The sequence below is a fragment of the Sinocyclocheilus rhinocerous genome, unplaced genomic scaffold (genome assembly GCF_001515625.1).
Source record: "Sinocyclocheilus rhinocerous isolate Xijiao unplaced genomic scaffold, SAMN03320098_v1.1 scaffold2928, whole genome shotgun sequence".
Taxonomy (NCBI): domain Eukaryota; kingdom Metazoa; phylum Chordata; class Actinopteri; order Cypriniformes; family Cyprinidae; genus Sinocyclocheilus; species Sinocyclocheilus rhinocerous.
This window is the reverse complement of record NW_015667294.1, coordinates 5,777-20,244: the sequence shown is the minus strand read 5'-3', so window position 1 is coordinate 20,244 and position 14,468 is coordinate 5,777. Positions and strand designations below refer to the sequence as shown.

The 14,468-nt window shown below is 36.6% G+C and overlaps 1 protein-coding gene across 1 annotated transcript; it reads right to left on the bottom strand.

Annotated features, from left to right (window-relative positions):
* Positions 1 to 9,818: 9,818 nt before the first annotated feature.
* On the bottom strand, positions 9,819 to 13,943 carry LOC107733658 (extracellular calcium-sensing receptor-like). Its single transcript, XM_016545389.1, has 7 exons — positions 13,899 to 13,943; positions 13,596 to 13,765; positions 13,196 to 13,481; positions 12,358 to 13,113; positions 10,687 to 10,914; positions 10,263 to 10,386; positions 9,819 to 10,102 (listed from the first exon to the last, which is right to left on the bottom strand). Exons 1-7 carry the CDS (start codon positions 13,941 to 13,943, stop codon positions 9,819 to 9,821), a joined length of 1,893 nt encoding a protein of 630 aa, XP_016400875.1.
* Positions 13,944 to 14,468: the final 525 nt, after the last annotated feature.

The window sequence follows — 14,468 nt, the reverse complement described above, 5'->3', positions numbered from 1 at the left end:
TGAGATAGTATTCTCAAGTGAAATGAGTAGAGGCATGGACCCGGAAACAGCAGTCTTTACGTCATGACTTAACAAGAGAATTCTCCCCAAGCCATCAAACTGACGTCATCAGAGCGAGAACGCCGTTCCAGAGCGAAGCGATGGCAGACAATTTTTTTTCAGTGTATTGACTTACATGGTTCAATTGTTCACCACAAGACTTGTAATGTGCACTAAAAAAGTAAGTAAGGTCATTTTTGATTTCATGACGACTAATCATTTTCAATACCTCTGGCAAAACTAACACATACTGTATACTGCAATATAGATATTTAAATTTGTTTTTTTTTGTCCATCCACTTTTTCAAGGCACTCATTATTTCAAGCTTTGAAATTGGTTTAATCCAAGTCTTCTAAAAAGACACATTCGCTTTATATAATGAACAGATTTTAATATAGGCTTTTATTTACATACATATAAATATTGATCAATTACCATTACAAAAATCTCAATCTTAAACATTTGGTCATTCTGTGTATTTGTGTCTTTAAAATAGGGTAACTTTGTTGCAAAAGCTTACAGCACAAGGAAGCTTGATTTCAACTTTGATTTCAAACTGAATTTAATTCACAAAAAAAGACAAGTATACAGTCAATAATAAAATTATAAAACAAATTACCTCAATTCAGTTTGAGGTATTCAAAATATGCAGTGATTTTTTAAAAGCAGTGATTTAAGGCCATATATGTTATTTATTTAGAATAATGGAACATCATATGGCTTTGACCTGACTGTACAATGTAATGATGCCATTAGGCAGACTAGGATATTTATATGTACAAATCAGACAAATATTCCATTCCAAAACATTTCTAGCATAAACTTACATTGTAAAGAAATAAAAGTTCCATCTTAGATTGTTGAAAGACTTTCTGGTGCATTTCACTTAAGCCAATACAATTTCCAGTAGGATTTTCATCGCTCAGGCGTGGGTGGATCTATTCTGATAACTTTTGACAAAGTTTAATCCAGAATCGAAGAGAAATAATTTCTACTTTAAAAGCACGGAGAGATCGTGATTGCACACAGTCTGCGCACAAACAATATCGGAGTGAGAGGACAGGCAGTTCATTTGTATAATTAGGTCTATTTGAGAGCTCGCATCCAGTTTTCTGCGATTATATGACTGTGTTCTCATGTTACAATAAAGCGCTCGCCACATAATGATTAAAATTATGCGGAATACCTGCAATCCCGCATGGACATTCAGACTCTGTAATCGACAGGAGGTGGATGTGTGTCAAACTCTGTCGGAGAGGAAAGAGAGACGCAGCTTGTATCAGTGTAGGCTATATACGGTAAATACTGTGGAAAATGAGTAATGGAACCGTGTCAGATATTTCAGTATCGGTATCAAATATAGATATTTATGATAACACTACCATGTAGTTTGTTTCTCCAAACTTTGAGTCCATATTAGTGATGGGACGATTGATACTGAGGCTAAGATGCTCCAACGCAGTTTTCAAAACACTATTGTATCACACACTGTGCCAATGCTTGTATCGAAATGACAATACCACATGACTGATGACGTTTGAAGCTTCGAACGTCATGCAGTATCGGAAGTTCAGGACAGCTGGTTTGAAAAAATCGGCACTTCGCATGACTCTTGTGTTTGACTTTATATTGACTTGGTTGTGTGTGTGTGTGTTTGTGTACACTTATTTAGGATTCAGTAGAATAGTTTAGAATAACCTCAACACCAGACAGAAACTGCACGTCACACCTCTATTGCATTTTATCATTTTCTATAGATGCTGTACGTTAGAGCTGTCGGTGGGAGACCCGGAGGTCAAGGCCATCCAAGTATTGAAGACCGAGGCCATAAAGCAAGTGGATTTTCAACAGCAAATATCACAGTTCTCAAAAAGGACTACAGCTGTGAACGTCATTGCCTGGATTCAAAGATTAGTAAAGAAGGTGAAGATACTAGAGCCTTTAAGTGTGGAGGAAAGAAGGAGGGCTTCATTCACTCTTATTCGACTTGCACAACAGAATGTCTTTAAAGAAGAGCTGTATGTACTTAGCCAGGAACCTGGGAAGCTGCCTTGCAATCATCCCCTCTATCAGCTTGATCTATTCATGCAAGATAGAATAATGAGGATGGGAGGATGACTGAGGAATGCATCTGTACCTTTTGAATTGCGGCATCCAGCAATCCTCCCAAGGGATAGTGTTGTCACACGCCTTATTATAGGACATCATTATCAAAAAATTAAACATCAAGGCAGGGGACAGACTCTGAAATAACTGCGAGCCAATGGCTTCTGGATTATTGATGGCAGCAAGGTGGTAGCCCAGTACATACGGCAGTGTGTTCCTTGTAGGAGAGCTCGTAGGCCACCAGAACAACAACGAATGCCAGATTTTCCCCGTGACCGTACTGATCCTTCTCCGCCATTTACTTATTGTGGCATGGACTGTTTTGGTTCTTTTTGCACCAAGCAAGGTCGCAAGGAATATACTGTAAATATAGTATGGTCTCCTTTTCACTTGTCTCTGCTCCAGAGCTGTCTACAAAGCGATACTAAACTGCAGTGGAAACGCAAACCGTGCCGAGCCGAGTCGTACCATGCAGTGGAAAAGCGCCAATAGAGATGTTGGAAGACATGACAACTGATGCTTTCATCAATGCTTTATGTTGTTTCATAGCTATCCACGGAGCTTTTAGACAAATTAGATCAGACCAAGGAACTAACTTCGTAGGGGCAAAGAGTGAGTTGAAGAATGCCTTAAAAGAAGTGAGTAAAGAGAGAGTGGCAGCATATCTGGCAAACAAGCAGTGCGACTTCTGTCTGAATGCACCCAGTTCAAGTCACGCTGGAGGCATCTGGGAGCGGCAGATTAAAACCGTTAAGGGTGTAATGAGTTCAGTTTTTGCACAAAGTGCTGGGAGACTAAATGATGCTTCCTTACGTACGTTCTTCTATGAAGCAATGTCTATAGTCAATAACTGTCCACTGACAGTAGATGGCCTCAGTGATCCCTCAAGCTTAGAGCCTCTAACCCCTAACCATCTGCTTACCATGAAGTCATCTGTTCCACTCCCTCCACCAGGTACATTCGTCAAGGAAGATATTTATGTGAAGAAATGGTGGAGGCAGGTGCAATATTTGTGTGAACAGTTTTGGAGCAGATGGAGGACAGACTATCTTGCTAACATCTCCCTTAGGCAAAGGTGGCACACACCAAGACGGAATGTGCAAGTTGGTGATGTTGTCATTGTGAAGGAAGGGGAAGTACCTCGTAACGAATGGAGGTTGGCTAGGGTACTTGAAGTTTGCAAGGACGATGATGGATTGGTGCGGAAGGCCACAATACAGATGGGGGATCTGCGGTTGGAAAAAAGCGGTGAATGCCTCACTAAACCCTCTATTATTGAACGCCCTATTCAAAAGTTGGTAGTTCTTGTAGCCAAAAGTGAAAAAATAAAATTGCCCTGTTACTTTATTAGAATATCGGTCACATTGGTATGTTGGCATTAGTTTGTATCTTGGTCACATGTTGATTTTGTATTGAGTTTAACATTGTTTAATATTAAAATGTGATATATGGTGAACAGTTTGTTTATTTTAGCTGAAGAGTCTACAATTATGAATTGTAGGTTATGAATTATGTTGTTTGATTTCATGTACTATGTTGATGCTTGGAAATTTCCATTGATTATTTGATTGTTTGCATTTTGTAGGTTTTTCAGATAAATCAAAGGTAATTTGGTGGGAGTGTAGCTGACGCTGATAGGTCAGGTATGACGTATTTGTGATTTCAGGGGAAATGTTTATTTTGTATTTTCATGACGTCATAATTTAAAGGTGTGTTCTGTGTATCTGTGCCAATTTCTTAATTTTGTTGGTATTGTATTTTATTATTGTTGTATTTAGTTTGTCTAGATTGAATGTTACGTGACTTTCCTGATTTACTTAACCTGGAAGTGTTAGCGCAAACTGAATGGCGAGACGTGAATTCAGATACACATGTTAGTGCTCCTGACAAGTCTACTGCTCATTACCAGGCAAACACGGTAAAAGTGTTAATTTTTGGGGGGGTTTTGATGTCCTTAGTAATGTTGTGTGTAAAACTGTGTTTTCTTTGTTTCTGTTTGTGTTTAGTTTTCACAGTGTTCCATTTTAATAAATAAAATGTATGGACATCAGTGCTTTGGAAGCGTGGACTGTTTAATGACCAGCTAGTAGTTACAGCACTGAACAAAAAAAGGTGACTTGACTTGACTAGACTTAAAATGCATTTAACGAGGAGTTTGTGACGCATGATAATTTAGCCTCAAGAAGATACATATGCAGGTCTTATTTTTTTCAACGCAGTATACGTTAAGTAAATCAGAAATCGTGAACATAACTGTTCGAGTAAGGCTGCGGAATCCTCTGCCGGCTGGTCGCTTCCGCCTCACAGCAAGCCCTGCTCGCACTAATGCCAATTCAATCCTTCTTTTGACTTCAGTAAATCAGTTTTGGTGAATACAAACAACGAGATTATTTTTCATGAGTCCAACATCCCGCCGCGCAAGAGACGTGATCAGTAAGGGAAGTCGTCTGCAGACTGGGACACAATTTCAGGCCGGGAAATCTCACACTCATCCAGGCCACACAGAAAAAAAGGGACCAACATTTTACCTTTTGGGGTACAACAGCTTGTCACTGGAGTAGTACTCTTAAAAGGACATCTTTGTACGTATATAAATTATTAGTTTTATTTAGCAGGGATGCTTTAAATTGATCAAAAGTGATGATAAAGACCTTAACCCTCTAAGCGCCAAAGTCTCACAATTGTGACAAGACGTCATACTTAATAAAATAGACTGTAGTTCCTAATATGGTGTAATATCTCATTTGTATTCACTACCACTAGATGGCAGACATGTAGTACTTCGATTCTAGACCAAAATTATGTCATGTTCCTATTCAAAGTGTTCGAGGAAATAGCAGAGCAAGTGAGCTATCGTGTCATTGATGCGGAAGCAGTTCAGTTCATAGCGTGCGAGTAAATTGTGAGATTTTTGAGAGAAAATAGCTAAATGGCTAATAAAAAGTTGAGGATGTGTTGCAAATGTTATTCGCCGATTCTGGCTCTGAAGGGGAATATTTGCCTTTTAGAAATGACGATCGGTCATCGTATCTAAATATGATTTCATATTTTATGCTATATAGACCTACCACATTACCCTCCACTGGATGTAGAATGAGCAGCATTAAACTACATTTTGGCATTTTACAATACTTATGTGGATATTTTGGATGAAAGTAACTCAAAAGTAACTCAAAAGTAGTGTAATGCATTACAATTCAGAGACAGTAATATTGTAATGTAACTAATTACTTTCAAAAGACAGTAACTAGTAATATATAATGTATTACATTTTGGAAGTAACTTGCCCAACACTGTTCACGAAGCACAAACAAGTGATAATTTCGACCCTTTGCCCAACGGGGATTGGGGTGGCAGGGGTGGACGTGGTCGTAGTATCCATAGGAGAGCTGTTGCTAGAGGTAGAGGCAGCAGGGGTAGGAGAAATAGGGCTGGAAGTAGCACTAGCTCTTTGGATCCAGTCAGAGCGGCTCTGGATCCAGTGCCCCAAAGAGGTGGGAATGACCGCGGTACACGTGGCCGTGCTGTGCGTGGGAGAGCCGGGAGACGTGGTAGAGGCAGCTGGGGTGATCTGGATCTACATAGGGCTGGAAATAGCGATGTCAATGGTGGCTGGGTTTATTTGAGAAATGAAGAACTGTATCAGGACTGGATTAAACGCTTTGATGAGCCTGTTGTTTATCTAGGAGAGAAAGATTTGACCAGTGCTGCACCCTTAGACTTTCTGTCCCTCTTTCTGACTGATGACTTCTGGAACCTCATTACAAATGAAACCAACAGATATGCCCATCTGTTTCTAAACTCCCAACAGCTGAATAGGCACATGCATTTTACTATTGCACAATAATATAGTAATAATTTACTACTTTCTCCTGTTTTACTGTTGATTTCCTCTTTTCCTGATCATTTGGAATGAGGATAAAAAGACAAAATAAACATGCAAATAAGTTCAAACATCCATTCAATATCTATTATTTCCTGAATATTACTGATGAACTGATCAAACAGTAGGCTACTGTTCACATGTGTACATGCAAATAATATTATAAAATTCTAGCACTCTATTCTAATGCTACTTCTAATTTTATCTGCTTGTTTTTTTTAATTAAAAAACTTGACCCTCTAACATTTGCACTCTCTATTCTATTTCTATTCTAATGGCCAATCCATCATTTTTGGGGGGAATTTTTATTTTTTTATTTTTTAATAAGTATCGTTCAGGCACCGTTTAGGCACTGGAACCATTTTAAAAGTATCGATTTGGCACTGGTATCGAAAAAAAACAAAACGATACCCAACCCTACTGATGACGTCATAATATGCAAATTACATGAGTATATTTACACCCCACATAAACTTTCGGTCATGCCCAACATTTTTCTAATTTACAGTAGATCTCTATCTTTAAGCCCTTTCAAGCCACAAGCTTTTGAAATATTGATGTAAAAAAATCCAGCATTTTTCCAAAAATCTCTGGCGCCTAAAGGGTTAATAATGTTACAAAAGACTTCTATTTCAGATAAATGCTGTTCTTCTGAACATTCTATTCATGAAAGAACCTGAAAAAAATCGACTCTGTTTTCAACAAAATAATAATAATAATAATAATAAAATGTTTTTTGAGCAGCAAATCAGCATTAGAATGATTTCTGAAGGATCATGTGACACTGAAGACTGGAGTAATGATACTGAAAATTCATCTTTGAAATCACAGGAATAAATTACATTTTAAAATATATTCAAATAGAAATCAGTTATCTTAAATAATAAAAATGTTTTCACAATATTATTGTTGTTACAATATTATTTTTGTGTTGCTGTCTGCTCTAGCTCCCTCCCTCCCTGTACAATAAATCCACGTGAATATCTGTCTCTGCTAAATTTTTTTAATGTATTTTACAATCGATATTGATGTCCTTTAGCACAGTATTCTGAATGATGATAATAATGGGGTGCTAGTACTGATACTAGCAGTTTAATACTCAACTAGGTTAATAAAGACAAAATTAGACTATCTAGCGTATTTACAGATGAAACTGACCTGCACTTGAAGCCCTGAACAGGTCAGTGATGTTGGTACATTTCACTGCTTCTTCTGGCCGCTTTCTCTCTTTCATCAAGTCCCACGCATCGGTGTTGCTCGGAATTGTTTGACGGAAGCGCGGAACAGACGTGAACTGATTCGTATAGTGCAGCGCTGCCAGTCAAGACTAACCAATTTATGATTTATTATCGAATGAAAAAATCGGAAATGATCACTTCGTTACATTGAGAAGGCATACATATAAAATATTAATAATAATAATAATAACAAAAAAAAAACAGGGCAGCGGGCCAAATCAGGTGCCAGGCCACCGGGAATTCTCCCGGTGCTCCCGATGGCCAGTCCGGGCCTGGTTAAATTCTGGCTAAATAGAGAAAAACATTTTTATATTTAAGTAACTAATAGCATAATTCTCAACCTTGGGCCTTATTCTTGAAACACAAAATGACCAATAAAAAGGTGTGAAGCACCAAAAGCAGCCCATATTAAATCTATAAGATGTCTTTAATAGATGCATTTTCATGCATACTATACATATATGTATGTATGTATGTATGTGTGTGTGTGTGTCTTTACACGGTCACTCACCCAAACCCAACCCCCCTTCAGCACCTCATTCACAATTTGTATTGTAAATCATCCTTGTGACATTTTAGAAACAAACCGTAAACAATTCAATAATCACACCTTATTTAACAGTCAGTTGCATCATGTGTTTTGTTCATTCCCTTTGTTGTTGACAATTTTACCCCCTTGATATTTATGACACTAAAATGGTGTATCTTCTGGGTTTTAAATAAAGGGTTTCTTATTTGCGTCTTTCCATGTTTGTGGATACACCTATGAAATTTCCTCTCAGGTGAGTGCATGCAACTAAAGTAAGCCTTTGCGTCAGCCTGATTTTCAGGTTACAACATGTCACATCTCAGTGTCACAGACCTGAGACACCAAACCCCTTTACACTTCATCTTCCACACACACACACTTTCTTGCATATATATATATATATATTTATATAATATATTGTTGTATTGTATATATTGCTGGACTATTGCAATGCTCTCTTGGCTTGTCTTCCAGCCACTTCTATCAAACCTCTACAATTAATCCAAAATGCCGCTGCAAGATTAATCTTTAATGAGCCGAAAAGAACGCATGTCACACCTCTGTTCATCAATTTGCACTGACTACCAGTAGCTGCTCGCATTAAATTCAAGGCATTAATGTTTGCCTACAAAACCACCACTGGCTCTGCACCCATCTACCTAAATTCATTACTTCAGAGTTAGCCCTCTAGAAGCTTGTGGTACACGGTACACAGAAGTCATGGTTTGGTACGTACGGTTTTGGGGTCACGGTTCGATACAAGTTTGGTACAACAGGAAATGTATTTTTATTTTTGAACAGACAGTAATGCTACATGTAGCATTAGCAGTTGTTTTTGATTTTAATTAGATTGTATAATTTCAAGATTTAAAGCAAAAACAGAACTTTTGATTTGTTAAATTAAGCTACACAAGACACCTGCACAAAACAAAAACAGCTGACGGACTGAATGAAAATGACAGCAGGTGGCGCTTATGGAACAATAGTGATACAGCGTTTCCTTGGGCATTATATGGAGGTAAGAGGAAAAGAAAATGCCATCAAAGCATTTCTGGAGACGGTCAGTTCCTTTGAAAGATACATTCATATAAACCCCCACATATTTGTCTTTCTATATTTCAAGCATCGTGACCAGTGAGCTTTATCTGCCTGGTACAGTACTTTCTCCTCTTTACAGACCTCATAAAAATTCCACACAAATTACATTTTGGGAAATGATGGCAATGCAGTTTGTGTGCAATTTTGGAAGAGTGATCGGCCAAAATAAAACAAAAAAACGGTTCTTATTTACAGCCGCATCTCTAGAACCCCAAACTTTCCCACACTGCTAATTTAAAACAAGCAGGCGGTTCTTCAAGCTCTTTGTGGCGTCTGAACTTGCCATTCTTGTTTTGGATTGGTGCATAGATCGTCTCTTCTTCTGCTCTTTCCTGTGGTGACGGTTAGCGTTGCATTACTGCAAGCGCCCCCTTCTGGATTGATCGCCTATGACTGACTGTATTCATCCTCTGACTGCATGAACCGAACCGTGACATACGTACCATGATGGTTCGGGACAAATACATGTACCGTTAAACCAATAATATATATATATATATATATATATATTGCAGTGTTAATATACATATTGTATTCTTTGTCAATAAAACTTAGATGTTGTTTTTCCTATCATGTGTTGCTTTGTATTTTGTTCAGGCTTTAGTAGGATGATATAACATTTAGGTGCAAATATGCAGAATAGTAAACCAGTGCTTGAGGAAAAAATGGCAAATATCTCCACAGCTACAGTAAATTTTCCAGGAGAACTGACATAAGCTGGTATAAATGTAATCCATACAGCACAGAATATGAGCATACTGAATGTGATGAATTTGGCTTCATTAAAGTTATCAGGCAGCTTACGAGCCAGAAAAGACAGAATGAAGCACAAAACAGCCAGTAGGCCAATATAACCCAACACAGCCCAGAAACCTATAGTAGAACCCAGACTGCATTCAAGAATGATTCTTTCCTTATAATATTTCATATTTTTGGAGGGAAATGGAGGAGATATTGTAAGCCAAAGAATGAGAAGAGCAGCAGGAAGCTCAGCTCTGAGTTGTTGGCTTTTACTATGGGGGTGTCCTTCTTGCTGTAAAACACGATGGCCACCAGCAGAGTTAATCCTGCTCCAAACAGTGAAAAAAAGACTAGCACTATACCCATAACTTCTGTGAATGAGAGGAACTCTAAAGTCTTTAACACACATTTATCTTTCTCAGCATTAGACCAGTATTCCCCTGGACACTGCCTGCAGTTATTTGAATCTGGAAAGGAAGTTGTGTTTACTATGGTTAGAGATAAAAACAAAATTATTTTATTTATGAACTCCTTTGATAAAAAACTGCACCCTGAAGAGCAAAAGAAAACCACAAAAAGAGCAACTAACCAATTTTCTTTGGAACTTTGAGATTGATTGAAGTTTACCTGTCTCATTACTGATTTCTCCTTCTGCACATGGAATACAGTCATAACAGCAGACAGGTCTTCCTTTCTGTGCAGCCTTCCTAGTGCCTGGAGGACAGCTCTCACTGCACACAGACCTTGGCTTCTACATCGAAAAATATAGTTATGTACACTTTTGTGTGTGTGTATGTTTTTCAACGCCGTCTACATTTTCTACTCTATCAAAGTATATAACTTGGTCTTTATTCTTGAAAAAAAAAATACATTTGCAAAATGGTTGAGGTCACTGTTATTTTTTATCTTAATAATAATCATTTACTTATAGTGTAATATTCTCCTTTTGTATTAGATGTCAGTGCTAGCATTTGCATTTTTTAGATTTTGGCAGCCCAGTTTAAACAAAAAATAATAAAAAAATAAAAATAAAAAGGTTATTGGCATTTACCTCCAGCTGTCCTCCAGCCCAAAGTATGTTTTCAGTTTTAACCACAAAGCGCTGGTCAGGAGGCAGTGAGGCATCATAGTATCCCACTGGTTTAAATCGGACTGATCCATCAAAATCCTGCTGCCAGTTCACAACTTCATATTGGGCTACTGTGGCACCAGTGCTGTCAAACCACACATGATCTCCAAACTTTACAGTGAAATTTACCTTTTTCAGAGCCTCAACCACCTAGTGAAAAGACAAATTAGATGTAATTGACAAATTGTAATACAATGTCAACCAGAAATACTTATCAGTACCACTCTATAATAACTTTCATTTATAAATCATTAACAAACATTATACAATGCTTAACAAATTGTTAGTTAATATATGCTATACTATTACTAAATTTATTAAACATTACCTAATAATCAACAGATAATTAATGTAAATTTAAATGCTGAAAAATGTCATTAAACTTTTAATTCATATGATCATGCACTTCTTGAAAATCTACAAATAATTTGAACATATGTTATACAATGATTAAAAGCTTTTGTTAATGTACAACACTTTTGCTGCTATTGAGGTGTGATATGGGTAAGGTTAGGGGTTGGTCGTATGGGTAGGTTTAAGGGTTGGGTAAGGGGTCAGAAGTGTAGAGAGGTCAGTTTGATTACTATGAGGGAACATGGTTCAATTATGTTATAGTATGTTTTGATAAATAAACAAGTATTTTCTTGAAAAATTGATTTTTTTTCTCCTGCTGATTTATGATTCAAGGAACACCCTGTTTAACGATACAGTATACTAATATAAGTGTTGAGGCAATAAAAACATGTTTTGCACCCAAATTACAACGTTTGTAACGTCTTTAAGAAGCATTTACATAAACTTAACTAACCACCCTTTACACAAACGTTGTTACAGCAGCTAAAAGTCCAATGCCCATTAAGGTCCTGAATGATTATTAAACATTTATAAACATTTACAAATGATGAATAGTTTCCACTTTAGATTGGGTACTGCAAAAACATGAACAAATAATTAATAAATGATTTGTTAAGATGTGTAAATAGTAGAAGACTAAAACAGAGACCAAATATATGGCCTTTACAGACTGTGGTTATGAGTTAATGAATAATGTGTTAACATGAATTCAGTGAATAGTAAAGAGCTTAAAATTACTTAAGTTCTTTTTTCACAACATTTGTAAATGTAAAAACGAACATTAGGTAATATGTGAACTGAAGTTTAATGATGATTAATTTGTTAGCATTCAAAAGTACATTAACAAATAAGCTTGTAACCATTGTATAATTTACTTTAAAATCATTTGAAGATTTTTAAAAGTGCATGATCGTATGAATCAAAAGATTAATGACATTTGTACGCATTGACTAATGATCAGTTAAGCATCATATGTTTGTTAATGATTTAGTAATGAAGCTTTTAATCATTGTAAACCATCTGTCTGTCTGTTAATCATTAGGTAATGTTAAATAAGTACATTTGTTAACATTAACAAGCACATTATCTCATATTTCTAGCTATGTGAATATATATTATCTAATGATCTGTTAAGCATTTTATAATGTTTGTTAATGATTTATTAATGAAAGTTATTATAAAGTGTTACCTACTTATCTCTATCTGTTTAGCTCAATTCTGGTTTATTTATTTATTTACCTGCTGTGGTTGTATTTTCAGGCCGTTCTCACAGCCTTCTTGTGTTTTGCACTTGAGTAGACTGTGTAGTGAATGAGCCACAGCATAAACTGCTTTGTAGGCGTTGCTTGAAAATCTGTGTTCAGGCACATCTTCATTGTAATTTTTCAGCACAAGCAGATCCTGATAGCTGCTGCAATTTACTTTGATCTGAGAATCATTCCCTTGACCATGTGAGCATGGAAAAGCTGTGTCCCAGAATGCTTTTATAACATAATCGGCAAAACCTTCAATATTGATTTTTCTCATTGCAAACCCCAGTGAGCCTCCCAGCACACGAAAGGTTGTTGGAGTGATCAAAGACTTTGAAGTTATCCATGCCTCCACACCGACCATTTGGAGGCCCGTTATGTTCTGAATACTTAGCTGTTCAGTTAATAAACCCATCTCAAGAAATGAAATGAATGCAACAATCACTTTTACGGTACCTTTTTTTATTGTGTCTACCACTTTTTTGAGTTTTTCAGGCTCTGTTCTGTAGAATTTCACAGAGTACTCCACACAGATACCTTCCTTCTGAGCTGTATTAAGAAATATGGCCATTCCATTGTTTCCATAATCATTGTCACTGTTCACAGCTCCCACCCAAGACCAGCCTAAGTGCTTGACTATGTATGCAAGTGCTCTGCCTTGGTGGTAATCACTAGAAATAGTCCTGAAGAATGAGGGGTAGTCTTTTCTATTACTAAGACACTCACAGGAGGCCGCATGACTTATCTAAAAAAATTAAAAAATAGAGGAAACAATGAAATGTGTCCACAATATGGTAATTAAACCTATTTTAATTTCCACCTACCACTGGAATTTTAAAAGGTCCTGTAGTTCTGGACAAAATCACGGTGGCAGAAGACTCTGTTTCTCCTATGATAGCATGTATAGGAGACTGTCCACTGCATGTGTCCCCTGCTTCAATCTCTAGACCATTCATCAGTCCGACAGTTGCACTCATAGAAGACATTCTTGAACTACAGGTATCATAAATTCTGTAGCCAATAGAAACATTTGGGAGCAAACTTTCACTTCTGTTAATCTCTTCAATGGCAAAAATCATGATTTGAGCTAGCCGGAAATCTCTCAGATTCACACTGTGAAAATCAGCAAATCAGCTAATATCAACTAAATGTATAAACAGATAAAGACATTGTTGAAGTAAAAGACATGCATTTACATACTAAATTCCACATAACATTATAACAAACCTGGAGCATGATAGAAACTGAGGTTTTTGTGTAAACTTGAATGAAGATAATGTCTCTATGCTGTGTACTGGAAAAAGTGCCCCAATAGTTACGTCTCCATCCTTGAAAAGCAGAGGGTGCTTAGGTTCTCCCATCATTCGGCAAGGAGTGTTTCCCACCTTTGCTTGAAGCTGAAAGAAACACAGGAGAATGTAAAGAAACAGAAGCATCTCAAAGATTGAGCTCAACTATATTTGCCAAATGCACCTAATGAAGTATTTGCTCTTTTATATGCAAAATTATTATAGATGAATGATTGCAAACGTAGCCAATGATCTCACAGGGCAGCATATGAGGTGGGTCAGGCATTGGTCAAATAGAGTCTAACAAATTTTGGTAACACTTTCTATGAAGCCCATATTTATAATACATTATAAGGTTATTAATAAGGCATTATAATGAATGAAAATGTTGTATCATCTCATAAATAGTCATAAGAACAGTTTTAATGTATTATAATACTTACTTATTTGTGGTTATAGTTTTTAAGAGTATGATGATTTATAACACACAATGAACATGTTGCATCCACTTAAGTTACAATGAATTATATTTCCCATAGTTATAATATATTATAAGTCTTATATCTTGCCATTGTTTAAGATCTGCACAATAACTTATTAGTGTTTTTACTGTAAAGGACAAATACAAAGTCTTCATGAAACCATCCAAACTGCTTTATAATGTGGTCTTATTATTTATAAGTGGTCTTTGTCTGCTTTAAGTAAAGTAACTTCACTTTACTTAAAGCAGACAAAGACCACGTATAAATAATAATAATAATAATAATAATAATATTTTTTCTCAAACAGCCATACAATGATGAATGTGTAA

Excerpts from the sequence above, each read along its gene's own strand:
- LOC107733658 (XM_016545389.1), bottom strand. The coding sequence starts at position 13,943 with ATGCCTGACCCACCTCATATGCTGCCCTGTGAGATCATTGGCTAC. Across the intron at positions 13,482-13,595 it reads CAGTTTCTATCATGCTCCAG|TGTGAATCTGAGAGATTTCC; the intron begins GTTTGTTATAAT and ends TGATTTTCACAG. Across the intron at positions 10,103-10,262 it reads AGAAATCAGTAATGAGACAG|ATTCAAATAACTGCAGGCAG; the intron begins GTAAACTTCAAT and ends CTTCCTTTCCAG.